The sequence below is a fragment of the Podospora pseudocomata genome, chromosome 7 (genome assembly GCF_035222375.1).
Source record: "Podospora pseudocomata strain CBS 415.72m chromosome 7, whole genome shotgun sequence".
Lineage (NCBI taxonomy): Eukaryota > Fungi > Ascomycota > Sordariomycetes > Sordariales > Podosporaceae > Podospora > Podospora pseudocomata.
In genome coordinates, this window is record NC_085891.1 from 1,150,707 (window position 1) to 1,169,014 (window position 18,308).

Consider the following 18,308-nt stretch of genomic DNA (forward strand, 5'->3'; position numbering starts at 1 on the left):
CCAATCTTGTCTCTTTCAAATCGAAGCCTTGAACCCCTTCGCCCTCCCCTTGAGCAACTCCCCCACAAACTCCCCAATAGCCTTGTTAACCTCTTCCGGATTCTCCCACGTAGCCCAATGATTAGCCTCCACCTCTCTCTTGATCAACCCCCTGGGGAAAAACTGCTCCATATTATCCGCCATCTTCGGCGGCAAGGCAGTGTCCCTCGTCGCGGTAAGAATCATGCCCGGCACCTCAACCTTGCTCTTCCCCTCCTTCACCAAATCAGCCTTCTCCTCCTCGTAATTCACGTCCCACGTCCGGTAGTAATTCATCGGGGCGTGGACCCCGTTACGCTCATACTGGTCAACGTAAAACTCCAGCTCCTCCTCGGACAACAACTCTGACTTTTCCACTTTGACTCCTTCGTCAAAAAGGGAGAGGTCAATCCCCACGTTGGCGACGAAATGGCCCTTGCCGGTTTTGCTGTCTTTGCTGCCGTAGAGGATGTTTAGAAACTTTCTGATGCCATCCCTCCCGGCGGCCTGGATTTTGTTTTCGAGGGTGGGATCTTCGAATTGGAGCTGGTAGGCAAAGTTAGGGAGGAACTGGTCGATGAGGACCTTTTTGGGGATGTAACCCTGGCTGTTGGGGGCGTTGTAGGGGGTGCAGATGCTGAAGACGCCCAGGATGAGGGCGGGGTGCCGGAGGGCGAGGCGCCAGACGATGGCGCCGCCCCAGTCGTGGCCGCCGAGGATGATGGGTTGGGAGGGGGAGACGAGCTGAATGAGGGAGGCGAGGTCGGTGGAGAGGGACTTGTAGGAATAGGGCGGGATGGGGGAGGGGGCGGAGGAGAGGCCGTAGCCTAGCATGTCGGGGACGATGACGCGGAGGGAGAGGGAGGTGAGGAAGGGGATTTGGTGGCGCCAGCCGAAAGAGAGGTCGGGGAAGCCATGGATGAGGACTACCGTCGCGGCGGGGGTGCCGCTGGAGGGGAGGGCTTCGAGGTAGTGGTAGGTGTGTCCTGAGGGGAGGGTGGTGGTGTGGTGTTTGACGCGGGGGTCGTTGGGGACGAGTTTGTCGACCATTTTTTTTGGCAGTTTTAGGGGGCGTGGTTCTGGAAAAGGGGTAAGTAAATAAAGTTTGCTGATGACGGTGGTGGTGGCGTCAAGGGGGTGGTGGTGTCTTACCCAACGGTGTTTATGCGTGGTGTCTCTCAGGGGCTGTCAACGTCTACCATTCAACGTCGAACCAAAGACACGCAACCGAGTTCAAATTTCAAACCCACGCTGAATGAACTCTCAAATCATACAACAAACCAAAAGAAGTGATGATGGTTTATATACCAACTCACAACCCTACTGCAACAATTATACCTGCAATCGGTTGCATGAAGCCCCGCATTTCCCTTTCAACAGCTGCGTCATGAACTCCGATCCCGAGTCTAAGCCGTTGCTTGCCCATGCAGCAAAGCCAAGAGCTCCCCCCTCATGCCACCCAAAAGGGCCAACCGATTTGATCGATTCCGGGAACCAGAATCCATATCCAGGTACCACGGCCGAGGCATTTGCTTGGTGGATTTGTGAGCCTCTAATAAGAAATCGGCAGATATAGTACCTACCTATGCAAGTCGCCATTGAAATTGATTAGCTGATGTTAACTCCGCTTTGCTCCGTCCTACCTATCCACTGTGCTTTATCGCCATCAATCCATCATTGACTCCAACCAAGCAATCTTCTCGTATCCAAAAACCAATAACCCCTTGCCCACTTACTATCCCCCAAATCCCGCCTGTCAACTGACCTCGCTACCGCAACCCACTCGGCCACCGCCGGAACGGCATCACCATCTTGGGCAACTGTTCAGCCTCAAACCCCCCTAAACAACGGGTGGTCACGGAATGAAAACAAACAACTCAGTTGCATTTTCCACGCCCTGACTTGAACATCTCACCGTCAAAAGCAAAAAGCATGTAACTAATCAAGTAATCGTTACCTATTCCTAGGTCATTCATCCGGTCTTACCTCTCAAGACATCTCAAATCCATGCACGCCAATGTTGATGTTGAATGATTTTGTGATCCATACTTCTCCCACAGCACACAACCACCAGTCAAAGTCATCCCCAATCCTGGTGATCTGATCAATTTAATCAAAGCGGCTTGTCCCGATATCATTATTTCATCATCCGTCTCGTGCCCGTCAAAGACTTTATTCAGTCTGGCCCTGGTATACCACTCAAATGCCTCCCCCGGCCTCTGAATTCAACAAGAATAGCAAAACAAAATCTTAAGACAAAAATAAACGAAATCAACGCTCCAACAAAAGGAGACCCACGACTGATGATTAATATCCCATCTCCAACTCCCATATCAAAACTTCCCAACTCGATGCCCACACGATAACAACGCAGCCGAAGTATTAGTAAATAACTGTATCCTCCGCATCCTGCACCATCACCTCGTCGTGATGCTGATCCGAGCTTCGTCGCTTCTGTTCACTGTCCTTCTCCTTCTCTTGAACCTGTTCGTTCTTCTTGGGCTGGTGGTCATCCACCTCCATCTGGGTATCTTTTGGCAGGCTGTCCTGCTGCTGACGGCCATCATCGCCGCTATCGTTTTCGGAAATCGGTGCCGGTTCCCGTGGTCTGTCTCTTTCCCGACGGCCATCTTCCTTTCTGGTATGTGCTGGTTCTCGACGATGATCATCCTCCCTAGGACGTACAGGTGCCGGCACCGGAGCCCCCAACTCACGATACCTCCTCTCCCTCTCCCTCTTCCACACCGCCAACTCCCTATCTATCCTGTCTTCCGCATCACGGACCTGATCGCTCACCGTCCGTGATTGTTCCCGCGTTAGTTCCCAGGGGCGGTAGAGCTGCAAAAAATGTTAGCTTTATGTACCCCATCTCACCCCACAACCAAAGGTTGAAAAACTCACAATCCTCGGATAACTCCTCGTCATCAAACACCTCGCCCTCTCCATCCTATCCTCATGCCTCGCATGCATACTCTTCTCATCCACCTCAATCTGATTCATCATCCTCTCCCTCCTCCCCCTCTCCAACCTCTCCCGCCTGTGCTTCTCATCCTCCACCTCCTGCCTCTGCACCCTCTCATGCTGCCTCCGCTCGATATCCTGCCTCCGTTTATGCAAATTACTACCTTCCCTCGTCTGCCCGCTCAAAGTCCCCAAAATCCCACCAAACAGCCTCTGGCCGCGCTTGCGCTCTTCCTGGGTGACTGACTTTTTTGGTGGTGGGGCCAGCGGTTCCTGCGGTAGCGGGGCCGGTTGGCGGTAGCTGTCTCTTCTTGGGTAAGAAGAGTTGGGATGTCTTTGGTGGAATGGACTGCGGGATCGGTTGTCATAACCTAGAGGGTCTCCTTGGTGAGGATGTCCCCTGTAATCATCATGGTAGTCTGGCAAGTCGTCGACACGTGAGCGCTTGGCTTCTGCGTTGGAGGGTGGTGGGCTGGGGGAGGCTTTTCGCTTGTTCCTGTTACTCGAGGGGAATTCTTCAAGTTCGGCCATTGGACTTGATTTCTGAATGTTTGGTTGACATATAAAATTGTGAGGTGTCGCGCGCACGCGAAATGGAAGTTGGGGAAACAGGGACGATCACCTGTTCACTCGGCGCTGTCCACTTGATGCTCCGGTGTTGTCGCAACAGCAGCGAAAGAAACAAGATCGCGATCAACTTGCCCAGCAGAGCTCGTGATATAGACTATGATCACCTCGACAAAAAAATAAATAAAGAAAAGAAAGTGGAAACACACAACCCCCAGCAACCACGAGGGGGGATGAGAATCACAGGCTGGAAACCCCACGGCTTGTCCCTGAAGCTTAGCTCCAGGTTTTCTCCACAGAAGCAATGCAGTGCTAATTTGTGGAGAATGGAGAAGCAAGCAAGGCAAGGCAAGGCAAGGCAAGGCAAGGCTGGGCCACTGTGAACAAATGCGCCACACTGTGTTGCGCTCGCCTGCCGAGGCTGATAAATTACAACCTTTTCTACTGAAATCGTCGCGTATCTTTACCGCGTCCGACTATTTGCCTGCCACTTTAACGACGGCAACCTCTACCTCCCACAATTCTCTCCAGACAACCCTCATACACCCCGAACAAACCCACCGCGACCATGTCCCGCCACCACCCGTACGTCCCCTCCCCATCCCCCCCAACCCGGCTAACCCCCCCTCCAGAGACCTAGTAATGTGCCGCAAACAACCCGGCATAGCCATCGGCCGCCTCTGCGACAAGTGCGACGGCAAGTGCCCCGTCTGCGACTCCTACGTCCGACCCACCACCCTCGTCCGCATCTGCGACGAGTGCTCCTTCGGCAACTACCAAAACAAGTGCGTCGTCTGCGGCGGCGAGGGCATCTCGGACGCCTTCTACTGCTTCGAGTGCACCCGCCTCGAAAAGGACCGGGACGGGTGCCCAAAGATTATCAACCTGGGGAGTTCGAGGACTGATGTACGTTTCCCCCCTTACGCTCTATATATGGCGGCATGGATACTAATGTCTTTTGTAAACAGCTGTTTTACCAAAAGAAAACGAATCGGACGGGGTTCTAGTAGGGTGGTGCCCTGGGCTGGGCGGTTTTATTTTTTGATACTACCATGCATGATATTTTGCGTTGCGGTGAGGATTGATGTCATCTAGATGTGGCTTCAAGGAGAGGAGAAGAAGAGCATAGAAACGGCGTTCATGGCGTTTGGGAGCAAAGAGAAAAAAGAAACGGACATTTGTCATTATATACCCCTTGCGAGCGTGGGAGGACATATATTCTGTCATGAATAAACACAATGCAGATTTCAAGTCCAATGAGTACCCAAGCGGAATACTTTTGTTCTTTTTGTCTTCTCCTCTCTGCGCTATACTAGTCTTATACTGAAAACTGATATTCTTCTTCTTTTTTCTCATCTCCATCATGATGATGCAACAAGTCTTGCGAAAATACAACGTGCATAACAAGGAAAACAAATTAAGTGGGTAAAAACAAGACCGGAAGAGAGCGCCCCAGCTCGCGATGCAAAGAAGAATCACAACACAACATGATATACAGCCCACAACCCATTAACGGGATACAGCCACATGCCCGCAAGTCACTCAGATATAGCTGACCTTGGTCCCCATCCCCGCCGTGGCAGCCACCTTCCCCCAAGCAACCCCCACCAGCCTCATCACCCTCTCCCTCGTCCTCTTCCTCCCAAACACAACCACCAACCCAATAATAAACGCCAAAAACCTATACATCGCAAACGGGTTCATCTGCCACGCCTTGGCAAACTGATCCACCACCCCCTTCAAATTCCCCAACACCACCGTCGCCCTACTGGCCAACGTCATGGTCCCCTCACTATCCCTCCTCGCCTTCCCCCCCGAAGGACCCCCCACCGGCATCTTCGCCCCCGCACCACCCCCCTTCTTGATACTACTAGGCGGCACCTTTGCCAGACCCCCCTTCCTCTTCTTCACCCCACCACCACCACTACTCGTACTACTGCCCCCATCATCCAGCCCAAAATCCCCCTCCGTCACCCCGCCCTTCCCCTTTGTCTTGCTCTTCCCCGCAATCCTCTCCTTCCTCTCCTTCTCCTCCCTCTCCCTCCTCACCCTCTCCTCCTCAAGCCTCTTCCTTTCCCTCTCTTCATTCTCCGCCCTCAACCTCCTCGCCTCCTCAATATCCCTCTTGATCCTCTCCTCATTCTCCTTCCTCTTCAGCTCCTCAATTCTCTCAAACTCCTTTTGCTCCTCCTGCAGACTATCAAGCGCCTGCAGGAACGCCTCGCGACGCTCCTCGTCCAGGACGGGGGAGACAGAGATGAATTCCTTGGCGTAGACCCACTCCTGGTTGCGCGGGAGGACGTGCAGGGTGTATAGTTCCAAAAGTTTGAGGCGGGAGGCCAAATCCCGCGGGGTGTCGGTGCCGTTGCCTCCATTGCGGGAGATGACGCTGTTGGAGCGCTCGCGGAGGTGGGGAGGACGGGAGCTGGACCGGGAGAAGTCTGCCGATGTGGGAAGGGGGGAAGGGGGAGAGGAGAGGTAGGTTTCTAGGCGGGTTTGGGTGTGGGTTTGGGTTTTGGCGTGGGCTAGGAGGAGGGTTGCTCTGCAATGGGGTGGTTAGTTATTCGTCGGGAGCGAAAGGTGGGGGGACATACAAGTTGATTACCACATCAGCGTCAACATCGCCTTCTACCCCGTGATAACCATTCTTTACCACCTCCTCCCAAATCTCCCCATTCTTGACTTTGTGGCACAAGGCGCGCCACTCGGCCGTCCCAAAGGCGGCTTTACCCTCTTCGGAATCGAGCTCGAGGATCGCGTTGAGGATGGTCAGGTACAAGGACCATACTTTGATGCGGGAAGACCGGGAAGCTTTCACTGCCGGGGCTGGGTCGAAGGGGCTGTTGGGGTCGTTTTCGGTTTGGGGGACGGGGGAGACCAGAGGGAGAACGGTGGAGAGGGCTTCTGGCAGACGACGCGTGAGGAAGAGAGTAGAGGCTTGTCGGTAGGTCTTTGTGATGTGCGAGGAGGAAGAGGTGGGCCGGGGGGAGTTCATGGACGAGGAAAGGGAGGAGATGCTTGAGGTCATGAGGTTGGTGCCGTTGCTGTTGCCGTTGGGCTCGGAGCTGACAACAGATGACCGGTTGGAGGAGGGCGCCATGGTGGGAAACTGCGCGCGGGTGTGTTGTGCAGAGTTGTCAAAGTGTCAAAATGTGTGTGTGTGTGTGTGTGTGTGTGTATCGCGACCACAGTAAAGTGTCGTCGAATTGGGAGGTTGGGGGCTGAGGATGGACCTGAACCAGGTTATCAAAAAACACGCGCTGTGGCTGGCTGAGGTGGGCGCGGGCAGTCCAGCAACGGTGGTAGGTGGTGTGTGATTTGACTTTTTGGCTGTTTTTAGTGCAGACTGGAGGCCATCGTGGTGTTTCTTCAGACGTTTTCTGATCTCTGTCCGTCCAGTCCAGCGCAAGCGGAGAAGCAGGAACATGTGCCCCCGGTGAACTTAGGGTGGTGGTCGTTCAAAGCCGTGCGCTCCGTAATTTGCAATTGGCCGGGCTTCCTTTCTGCTGCTGGTCACCCCCGAGCCTCGGCTATCGGTGTGCAGCTTGGCCTGTGTCTTTTTGTGGCCGCGTCGCATCAAGAGCGACCAATTAATTGGTGGGGAAGCCTGTTCGCTGGTTGCGGTAGAAAGCGACTTGGGTCTCCCGGCAAAAATGGCATGATGGACCAAGTCTCGTGCTATCTTGCCTGAACCTCCAGATGCTCGTCCTGCTCGCTTCAGCACGTGCAAAAAGCTCGACATCATCACCAGACCCTCAGAAGTGTTAAGCTTCGCATTAAGCTAATCTGCAGGCCCGTCATTGCCATCGTGGCCATATCTCTATGGTCATGGCCGTTTTATAACAGTCGACGGGAACATTGCGTCTTCTTGGTTTGCAGGTAGGAAGTGGGATGGGTAGACCTTGAAGGGGAAGAACAGGCGGGTTATCTCCTCCGGGGATGTCACCAGACGACAAGCGGTGTGCCATGCGGCAGTTCTTGTCAGTTCATGATGGGTTTTTTTATCAAAAGCTATGTGAAGAACATTTCAAGATGACTGTAAATTCTCGTCACTTCCAAGTGCCCTTTACCTTCACTCCTTTGAGTTATGTTTAACCGTCCAAGATAATCTGTTACATAGACTTCAAAGTCATTATTTTCATCTGATCTCAAGAATTTCAGCCCCGCAACCGAGATCCGGGGAACGGTGGTGGATCCGGAGTGCCAAGATCAAATTCTCGGACGACATTTGCCGTGTTTCTAGGCCAATGGATCCGGGGCCAAGTTTCTATTTTCTTTCCCCGGGCCTTAGGGGGATCGGGCACTTTTCATCTGTGAAGAGCTGTATCCTGGGCACATACTCAAAATTAACTTCAAATAAGAGAGAAAGGCTGTTCAAACAGACCCCAAGTACACCAAGAACAAGGTGGTTTGGTTGCACACCTCATCTCCTATTCTTTAAGTGAGTGTTTTAATTCCCTTCTGAGTCCAAACTGGGAACAGCATCTGTATTACAAGCTGTTGAGTATGAAAAGGCGAACAAATGTACTCAACGAATGGAAGTGCTGAAGGTGGCTAGATATACATGAGGCCTGTCAAAAGCATGGTGGTAAGCAAAGCAGAGAAAGGGAAGAACAGAGGTAATGGAACAAGGTTGCTAAGCTTCCGCAAGCATTTAAACAAAAACGGGAAACCTCTCGCACCTACAAGCAACACATGCCGCCATGTGTCAAGGCTGCTCCTTCTCGCCAACTGCCTTCTCGTCTACTGTTATCTTGTGACTATTTCCCAATATGTTCATATCCATCGTTGAGCCATCACCACCATCAAACAACGACAACAAGCTGCAACGATGATGAGCGAGCAGGAACGGAGCAGGCATCTCGAGCCCTAGCAAAGAACACGATCATGTATATTATTATACCAACAAACCCCCTCCTCAAGTCGGTCCCATAGGCCCCATAAACGCCGGCGAAGTAGACGTATTCGTGAAGCTCCAATCAAAATCATCCATAAACACACTCCAGTCAAACCGTTGAAACGGATCCGCCAGTCCCAAATCCGCATTTGCCGTCGGTCTCGGTCCTTCATCTATTCAAACACCCTCGGTTAGCATCTCCTCATATTGTTCTTCTGTTTTTTGTCGTCCAAACTCACCAACTCTCTCAACCCCTCCCACATTCACATTGTTATTTTCCACCTTCTTCCCCCCATCCTCACCCTCCTCCGTCCCCCCAGGCCCAATCACCCCCCTCCCACTATCCCTCGCATCCTCCACATCCCTCTTCCACCTCCTCAAGCAATCAAACGTCAAGCTCGCCCCCAGACGATGTGTATACACGCTCACCCCCGTCCTACACCAGTGATTCGACCTTTTTCTTATCTCCCAGTAACTTTCCAGCATGCTCGCACATCTCACATGCAAGTCCCCTTCTTGCACAGAACATATCCTCAGCGCTCTAATCGCTTCCTTGATCAGCGCGTCAACAGTGTCTGCCTGAAACCCCTTGGTATAAGAAGACAAATGAACCCTCATCACCACGCAGATCGCTGACAAAAGAGTCCGAAACACAAAGTGAGGAGCGTAGTGCAGGAAGGCTGTTTCCCGGTGTAGTCTCGAGGCCGCTTGGTGGATAAGGGATTCGGCCGTGGTGTAGCATTTGATGAGGTTCCTTTTGAGGAGTTCGGGGCTGTAGCCGGGCAAAGGCATGAAGTAATAAGTTTGGATCTCGAGGAGGGTAGACAAAAGGGTGAAATGGTCGAGGTCTGTTACCTGTTAGCTTTGTGTCGTTGACACCACCACATACAGCGAAAACTGCGTACCTGAGTTGTCTGGATACAACAGCCTCTGAACCTTGGTGTACTCCTCCTCCATGTACGCCACCAAGTGATGACTCACCCCCTGAGCTTCCTCCAGCGAAGCACACATGGTCCTGCTCACCCGATTCGCAAACCGCGCTGTTTCCAAATGCAGGTAAAAATACCTGGGTAGTGGAAACTGACTGCTGCCATCGAGCAACTGGTCGACTGTCTTGTTGAACAATGAACTAGCTGATGGGCAGCCCATGTATGCCGACACCCGATGAGAGATGATGGCACATCCCGCCCAAGTAAAAGTAGCCTCTTCGTCTGTCGTGTCATTCACCTCGGTGGCATGCTTGAACTCCGAATGGGTTCCCCTGCCGGTATGAAGCCCCATCAAGAAGGACGAGTTCATGGCTATCCCTGCAAAGATCATTGATGGATCAGACAAAAACCTGATTGTGGGAAAGGGCCATGTTGCTAGCAGCAAGACAGCGTTGATGACTGATAGATCTAGTGGCGGTTGTGAGATGGCGCTCCATATTTGTGGCAGTAGGGAGTCGATCAGAAACCGAAAGGCGGTGTCGTCCCGGGAGAACCGGCGGCAGGCGGTCATAATGATGGCCCAAAAGAGGACCTGCCCTCGTCGGTAGCATGCATTTGGGTCTTTGGTGCGAACTATTGGGAGGTAGGGGTGGAAGTGCTCAAAGTACTTTTCAAAGTAGTAGTCTATGTCTTCCCCTGAAAAGACTCGAGACCCGAGTGCCCTTGGCTCGGCAGGGTGCTGAGTGTGGCAAGTTGTCGACGGAACATTGCTACCTGCTGGTGTAAGTGGTGGTGGTACAACAGCATTTTCGCTAGAGGCTGAGCAGAGCCTGGGCCGACCGAAGACGGTGCTGCTACTGGCGTTACTGGCACTGATACTGGTGGTTGACAGAGACGGTATATAACTGGGCTCGGTGGAAATAGACTGGGCTCGTAGGTGGAGATGGGAGGGTTGGTGATGCTGGTGAAGATCAAGAATTGGGCGAGGAGCTACCACAGCGTCCTTGATATTCTGCACTTCAACAGCCAGTTCTTCTAGTTTACTGTGTGAGTGAATGCCGATGGTTAGTCTTGGATACTAAGCTGAGTCGAAATTCATGTTACCTCCTCCTCGACGTCCGCTTATGACTTTTATCCACCACGCATTGGAGCTCGAGCTTGGAGCATCGTAGACATGGCTGGCCCGAGGCAGAGCTGGCATTACAGCGCACTTTGGCATCCCGGCACCGCACACAGGCGGTATTGCGTCTTATGCGTGCGTGTTCAGTGATCTCACTTGGGCGTGTCAGTCCCGGAATGTCTCGGGTGTTTTCGGGAAACCGAGGCTGGGATGGTTCGACCGGAGAGCATCTGCTGGTGTTCTCTTGCTGTGCCATGATGGCGAATAATCTGGGGTAGCACACAGCGGTGGTGGTGTTTCCGTCGATTCAAGGAGGTGAGGTTACTGGAGACAGCAGAAACACATCTCGCCATCCCATGATTGAAAACCAAAGGGGCCCTGGCATTGTCAACAGCAACATCCTCGTGATGAGGAGGCAACAGCGTCTGAAAGCGCGCGAGATCTCGAAGCAATTGCGTGCACCCGCCTACAGCGAACTCGGCGCCAGATGCATACTAGTCCGCCCGGGTCTCTTTGGCAGTTGCACCCTGCTGTAGCCCGAAGCGGTAGGAAGCATGCACCCCCCCATTCCGTCTTCTGGCCGGTGCCACCTGCCGGACAGCATCCGATCTTCTGAGATTATATAAGGTAGGTAGACTGCCTCATCTTCCACGTAGGTATATATAAAACTCTCTGGCCATTTCCTCTTTGCTATCAGAGCTACAAAAAGCAAGTCTTTGAAGAAGAAAGCTCCTCGTAGGGCAGACATCTTCAACGGTTAGCGGAGTTCGCTCGTCCCCTAGCGGCTCCCCCACCCGCTACCTAAGCTTAACGGCAAGTGGGGTGCAGATGCCAAGCCATCATGTCTCTGTGTAAGTCGGTCACTTCAGTCCAGTGAAAGCCCTCTTCCGTTGCAACGGGCGGGCAAAACAACCCGACTCGGGGGACTATTTCGCTGACGAAAACCTCATGGACCAATTATTCTCATTGTAAAGGGTCTTATCTCCGTGGTGGTGGTGCTCAGGGTCTAGCGACACAATGCATATCTACGACAAAGGACCCTTTTATCAAACAACAACGGTCTTGGATGGCGTTATCCAGGCTAACCCAAACAATTGTTAAACGGCCGGTATACCCTCTCACATTTGTAATCAATCTTATCTGATTTCATGACAGGTCCTACATCTCATAACACAGCCACAATCAGGTCGATGAAGAGGACTTAAGGAGACACCTCAATAGCGATTTCGGAGGGGGTCTTGGGTTGGAGATGAACATGTGAAGTAAAACAGCGGCTTACCAAAGACTATTCGTATTATTATCCAAGCATTCTGTCTCATAGTTTCGAATCTTATCAGAAGCCACATCTCATTTATCAACTCATTCAACGTCTTCTTATATACTTTAAGCAAATATTCTTGATCGCAAATAATCTTGATCGCAAATACAAAAAACTCAGTGGCCAAAGGTCACAAGTGAGATATGCAGTTCGCATTTTGACGAAGATAAATACAGATACTACGAAGGAAGTGTCTTACGGTTCATTATATGCTTATGTTCAAGATAGCAGAGTCTCACAACAAAGCCCCGTAGCATCGTCATCAACGTTGGCTTCTACAAGCCCGGTTTATGACCGTGTGCTCTGAATTGTGTTGATCGTATTGTCTTCCCAGGCTTCAGTCGACTTTCTAGATCTATATCGAAGGATACTCGGACGCTAGGCTGATACAACTTAGAGGAAAGACCCTTGATAAAGCCCTCGTCCTAGTAGAAACATACAGTGACAGCGGAAGGACATCGTGGCTGTAACCTGTTGTCCCTTCCAGGGCTTTCATGTACTCACCCAACAGCAACTTTTGATCTTCTGATACAGCATGTCTACGAGTGAAGTATAAATAAAGTATCAAAGCCATCGTCTTTCTCTGATAAATATGCAACCTCTCCCAATCATCGCATCCAGTCACCTACATGTAGGCCTCATCAACCAACAGTCCTCATACTACTCTCATGATCACAACTGCGACTCATGGTCCTCAAGAGGCCTCTCACTGAACTATCTCTATACACACCTCCTAGCCCCTTCTAGAAGCCCTTACCGATCATCTTAGCGCCATCACAATCTCTTGCTCAGATCACGGGAGCAACCTTCATCACTTTTTCCTCCGTGGTGCCTCCCGTAGACCTATCCACACCTCGGATCACCACACGGACACTTTCCCCTCTTCCAGCCCACCCCTTAATCTCTATCCGTCGCCCTTAGCTTCAACAAGCCTTCTTGACAATCCATCTCCCCACCAACAATGCCCATCGATGATGTGATCTCCGCCCTCTTTCCTTTCCCCACTGTTTCCAACCTCCTCATCCTGATGAATCCACAAGCCTAACAACGCACGACCCCTGCCAAGAATCAACCGTTCTTTTCAACCTCGGAAATTGAGCCGAAAGAAGCATTCTGTTCAAGCGCTACTCTTTTTAGCGTGGACGTGTTGCTGACTTGCGCTAATCCGTAAAGATATGGTCAGCTTCATGCGTTTCTTTTGACTTGTACAAAGTCAATGCTGGCAAAAAGGAAAAAAAAAAAGGACATGGATGAGGCATTGACAATGAGGGAAATCTTCTCCCGTCTTTGCCATGTGCTTCCATGCAGGCTGATTTTGAGATTCATGCGTGCTTTTTTGTCATTCTTGGGTGGCAACAACGGAGGAACTTTGTCAAGTTGGGTACCGTCAACGGCATCGGTATATCGGAGCATCAAGTTACAGCAACGACGACCGAGTCTAGACTCCCTCGCCCGGCCTCATCGGCGCTCCGGGGAGGCGGATATCGCCGGTTTCTTGTCAACCATCGTCACCAACGGTCCGAGCGGTCTGATGACACCACGGTCTTCCCTGTGGGAAATCCTACCTGTCGAATGAAGCCTGGGGATTTCCCTCCAGGATCTCTACTGCCTGTCCCCCTTCTTCTTTTAGGCGGCTTCAAGTTTCAGACGTTGGTAGATCGTAGAGTTCATCCAGCCCTGCCGAGGAATGGGGCACAAGTAAACACCTTCCAACAAGGTGATCCCAACAAGCTCTGTCCCAGGAAGAGATGCTCCCGTGATCGTAGAAAAACCAGAACAAAATTCTTAACCCATCTTTCGCCTCCCCCGCGTAGACGTCTCCTTCCTCATGATGTCAGTCCTCGCCATAGTATCCTGACAGCCCTTTCATCATCCGATACCATGACTAAACCGACCCCCCACCACTCATCAACAATGCCCTCCCTCCTGCTGTCAAGTTTCGAAATGTTCTTCTCCCGCCTGCCGCCGCCGCCGCCGCCGAATGGTGGTGGACTGCTCCGCTCTTCTTTTCGAATCCCGGGTGATCCCAGCTTCTTGTCATCCGTGCTAACCCTCCCACCCCTGCTCCGTGTGTATACCCCCGGCTGCCCAGAAGCGGACGTACCTACCGGGTGCAAAATGCTACGCTTTGAACATCATCAACCAAAATTTTGCGCACGGTGTTCAGGTACGCGCGCCCGAATGCTCCTTCATACATGTGAGCACACTGCTGCGGGTTCCCGAGGGGTCGGAATAGGGGCTCGCGCGGCGGACGGGTGGACGGACGCGTTCAGAAGGTGTTCCTTTTCAGCGGGGAGGGCCAGCCAAGAAAGGGGGAAAAGGCAGAAGAGAAAAGAAGAAGAAGCTGAACTTGAACCAAGACCGTCTCATCACGGGGTCATATGTCACGAGGAGTGATGTGGTCACGTCTCCGATGCCGAATGCGAGGAAGCTGTTGGCAGCAACAGCAGATCAGGTTGATGGATACGGAGTATGACCACCACCGTGCGCCCGACCTAACCGGCGAAAAGAAACAAACAAGGAGCCCCGGTGAAAGATCTACCGTCGTAGTAGGTTGCTGGCCATCGCGAGAAAAGAAAGATGCCTCCTGAATCGTGAATGTCGCAGCCCTGTGAGACGAGTGCAACCTCTCCTCAACTGCCGCTTCTTCCGCTTTCGTCTTTGATCATGACACCCAGCCTCCCCGAGTTGGCGATAGCTAGCAAAAAGGCTATCAGCCGACCCGTAGTTGAACTCCTCGCCAGTTGCTGTACCGAGATCGGGAATGTGATTTCCCAGCTTTGCCTTGCTTTCCCAATCTATCTCAAACCCGGCGAGAAACAACCTCAACCCAGGCAGGGCGTCAAAGACAATAACTTACTGTCTCTTGAAACCCAGGCGTCAAGACATCATTATTCTCTAGTGTAAGCTTCCACACTCCCTCCTGCTCAACAACAATCCTTTGTCTTTCATTTCCCGTCCTCTTTCCACTCATGATGTGGTGACCATTGTACGAAATCCACAAGCCAGTCCAGACCAGAAAGACCTTCCAGAAGAACCTCTGTCAATCTCTTGGCCCTGTTTCATCTTATTCCCCCCCTGCCAACCCCTGACAAAAAGAGCGACCCACCAGCAGTCAACGGCGCTTGTTTCGAACAAGGTGCATCCACGCGAGGGGGAGGGGGGAAGTCCACAACAAAAAACCACCACCAGACTGAATTTGGGAAGAATCCATTGTCTTTGAAGAAGACGACGACGAACAAGAAGAAGAAGAAGAAGAAGAAGAAGAAGAAGAAGAGGTCCAAGCAACAACATCCATCTCCACGCATCACCAGTTCAGCTTGTTGGAAGTGTTGATGATGAGAAGGTTACAATGTGATATGATGCGATACGCCGTTCCTGCGTAAGGTCACATTCAGCCCCCCCCCGGCCTACAGATCCCCCGTACCAATGCGTTTAATGTTGCCTTTTTGTCTTTTCTCGCTGGTTCTTAGTACAACCCCTCCATCGAAAACCAAGCGGTCAAGTCAACCTGCTCTGCCGAGGGCTACATTGACAATGACGACGAAGACAACCTGCATCCAGGAACACCAATCACACCCGCAGCTCATCAACAGCCGCTGGATTTGAATGTCAATGTTTCAGCAAGAAAACTCGTGCAACCTCAACTCCCCTTTTCTTGCTTTTGTGTTTCAGATCCCTCGCTTTCTCTCTCTTTGAGAAAATCCTCATATTCGGATGAACTGTGGTTGTTTTCTGGCGGGATGTTTCGACACTGAGGTTTTGGACTCAACCCCGCCGACAAACATTACTGTTTTCCCCACACAACGCCCGAAAGACTCGGAGTTTGAAAGCCTTGTGTGTCTGTTGATAAGATAACCCCCCAAAGCTGAATGGGGAAAAGCATGGTGTATGCTGGGCCGTTCGCTCGCCTATTGTTAGCAACAACGGGTGGGAGCTGATGGCCGCTCTGCAAGACCGCCTACATTTCTCACTCTTCCATAATCACCCCCCATCTCTCATCAGGCGCTGGATGGAGAAAACAGTCATCTCGTGGCTTCGCAAAGAGACAAGTTCCGAGGCTCGGCGGGTATGTAGGTACGCATGAGTGCACATAAGATCTCCTCCTGCATGGGGGAAAAAAAAAAAAAAGGGGGGAGGGGGGGAGGAAGATCCATCTTACCATGGCTGTCCTGTACCTGCATAGCGCTCGGGAGGAGGCGGGAGGGCGCGGAAATCAGGAGTTGAGAGGTGGTGCACTTTTCACCAGTGTTCTTACCGCCCAGCCAGTGCAGTACCAGCCAAACCCGATGATGTCGTTTTGCTGTACGACCTGTGTCCATCACAGCGGGAAAAGGCAACCCCCACCTACCCAACCAAGTCCAGGTTTTTTGTAAGAAACTGAACGGCGGGATCTGAACAACTTTGATAGGTAGTTAGAAAAGGAAGCTGTGTTATGGGCACACACTCTCGGTCTGCGGCCAGTTCTCTCGACCTTGCCCTATTCTTGGCCACAAGGAACGAATCGACCAAGCAGGTCACAGCCCAACAGGCCAGGCACAGCGGCACCGCCCACGCCAACGGGAAGACGGCCCAAAGGACGAAAGTTGTTGAACAACACAACCGGAGAATTTCCAACCACTAGAGGGAGCTCCCGCTATTCTGAGGGGACCAATCACAAGCCTGAAGAGCTAGACAGCTCTAGGTCGATCAGCATCAGCGCGGGGAAGAAAAAAGAAAAAAAAGACCCAAGCGCGGGCCCCTCTCCTCCAACCGCTCAACACCTGGCTAATCAGCGGTTTTTGTCGCCAGCTGGCTGGCTGGCTGGCTAGATGACGAATGCTCTGTAGTGTAGGTACGCATGACCGTTGTTTATGCTTGAATCTTGTGGTGTGGTCCATTGGGTCCTCGCTGGCAATTGCTAGGCTAGCACCGGCAAGGTATTCCGTGGCAGAAGCTCAGCCTGTTTTTCTCCTTTTCTTTCCATTTTTGTGGAAGAGAGAGAGTTCTGAAACACACACAAGAGATGCGCGAAGCTACCCGTTTTTCGGGGGTTCCCCATCCCATGGTCTTTACATACCCAGCCCTAACCCCGCATAGAGAGGTGTGTACTCCGTAGGGATCGCATCACACCATCACCAACTCTCAAGCACCAAAAAGAGAAGTTGTTCTTTGTGTAGGACAGAGAAAGAGAATACTGAAAGCCTTCTCATGCCCGTTGAGCCTTGCCCGCTCGGCAAGTTTGTCCGCCGCCTACGGACGGAAGTATCAAGCCTCTGTTACACTTGTGGCCAGAAAAGATACGAGCTTGTTTCTGTCTGTCTGTTTACTTGGTGAGAAAGACGCCGCCCCAGGCAAGAGGAACTGAACGGGGGGGCCAGATAGTTGATTGGCGGGCTTTGCGGACATAATCCATGGTTCTCAGAAACCTATGCGCCACCGTGGCGGCTACGCAACTTCCACAGAGCAAGCAGGGTGCTGGTTCGACAAAGGGCTGCAAACACTTTCCAGTTGCTTGGATGAGCCGGTGTTAGATCCCCGACGGTTGTTGAATAATCTGTTATGCTTGCCATGTTGTGATTGTTGACTGGTGGTTCGTCCTTGTCCTCGAACGCCGTTATGGATCTCAACACCAGGGAGGCAAACTGCGTGCTTGTTATGGCAACCGAGTAGTCTTGGTAGAAATCCGAAGAGCAGCAGCAGCCAAGAGCCCTTCCCTACAAGACAACACACCCAAGCCTGACGTCTTGAAGTTGATCAGACCTTCTGTCCACGACACGGCCGTGTGAACACACCTTGGGGGGGCTCAGCTGTTAAAACATACCGGTCATCCGAGCTGTACAGGCTCACCTGCCCCCTGGGCAGCGATACGTGCGTACCGACAGAACAGTCAGTTGAACAGCTGCGCCGTTGAAATAGAAGCTCTTGACACAGCTAGCCCTCTTGTTTCAGAATATGCCGGTCATGGTGATCAAGCGGACCACTCCATCCCACCGCTCGTTTTTGGTTGCTGTGTAGAGAGGCACGACCTATATTGTTCACCCCACATTTTAACACGACGAATGTCACCTCCCCACTGCACGATACATTGGGGTCAGCAAAGCCCCCCAGCCTTCCAATCTGGGTGTGCGTCTTCCAAGAGCGGTCCGACAGAGAACCGCCAGCATTCGTACTTGGCGATATACCCAGGGGGAACCAGGGATTGCCGGCGGGGGTCTCGATCGAAAACAAGGACTTCTGCCGCCGGGAAGGATGAAGCAAAGTGTAAGCCGAGCGAGCTCGGTGAGGCGCCTCCAGACCGCGTGCTTGGAATATCGATCGGTGGCAGACCATTGCCATGCCCACGGTGTGTGTGGTCGGAAAAAGGCACCCTACAGCTTTGACAGCTCCGGCAGCGATGCCGTGTCTGTATTCGTACACTCAGCAATGATGCGGGATGGATGGATGGCCTTCCAGCAATGATAACTTGCCGGAGCACGACCGAGCCCTCCATCTTTTTTGTCACCAAGGAGTCCCGTG

The 18,308-nt window shown here is 52.2% G+C and overlaps 5 protein-coding genes across 5 annotated transcripts; 1 reads left to right on the plus strand and 4 right to left on the minus strand.

Moving 5' to 3' along the window:
• Positions 1-15: 15 nt before the first annotated feature.
• Positions 16-1,068, minus strand: QC762_701770 (uncharacterized protein; the record flags this gene model as incomplete). The annotated part of the gene is made up of 1 exon (XM_062893039.1): positions 16-1,068. One exon carries the CDS (start codon positions 1,066-1,068, stop codon positions 16-18), a length of 1,053 nt encoding a protein of 350 aa, XP_062739140.1.
• A 1,332-nt stretch (positions 1,069-2,400) lies between these two features.
• On the minus strand, positions 2,401-3,510 carry QC762_701768 (uncharacterized protein; the record flags this gene model as incomplete). The annotated part of the gene is made up of 2 exons (XM_062893038.1): positions 2,401-2,856; positions 2,920-3,510. The coding sequence occupies 2 exons, from the start codon at positions 3,508-3,510 to the stop codon at positions 2,401-2,403; spliced, it is 1,047 nt and encodes a 348-aa protein (XP_062739141.1).
• A 469-nt stretch (positions 3,511-3,979) lies between these two features.
• Positions 3,980-4,722, plus strand: ini1 (Pre-mRNA-splicing factor ini1). The gene is made up of 3 exons (XM_062893037.1): positions 3,980-4,131; positions 4,179-4,452; positions 4,515-4,722. Exons 1-3 carry the CDS (start codon positions 4,115-4,117, stop codon positions 4,551-4,553), a joined length of 330 nt encoding a protein of 109 aa, XP_062739142.1. The 5' UTR covers positions 3,980-4,114; the 3' UTR covers positions 4,554-4,722.
• Positions 4,723-4,804: 82 nt separating this feature from the next.
• Positions 4,805-7,204, minus strand: QC762_701760 (uncharacterized protein). The gene is made up of 2 exons (XM_062893036.1): positions 6,141-7,204; positions 4,805-6,088 (listed from the first exon to the last, which is right to left on the minus strand). Exons 1-2 carry the CDS (start codon positions 6,644-6,646, stop codon positions 5,089-5,091), a joined length of 1,506 nt encoding a protein of 501 aa, XP_062739143.1. The 5' UTR covers positions 6,647-7,204; the 3' UTR covers positions 4,805-5,088.
• A 1,060-nt stretch (positions 7,205-8,264) lies between these two features.
• QC762_701750 (uncharacterized protein) lies at positions 8,265-11,085 on the minus strand. The gene is made up of 3 exons (XM_062893035.1): positions 9,349-11,085; positions 8,683-9,291; positions 8,265-8,616 (listed from the first exon to the last, which is right to left on the minus strand). The coding sequence occupies exons 1-3, from the start codon at positions 9,941-9,943 to the stop codon at positions 8,465-8,467; spliced, it is 1,356 nt and encodes a 451-aa protein (XP_062739144.1). The 5' UTR covers positions 9,944-11,085; the 3' UTR covers positions 8,265-8,464.
• Between the last annotated feature and the right edge of the window lie 7,223 nt (positions 11,086-18,308).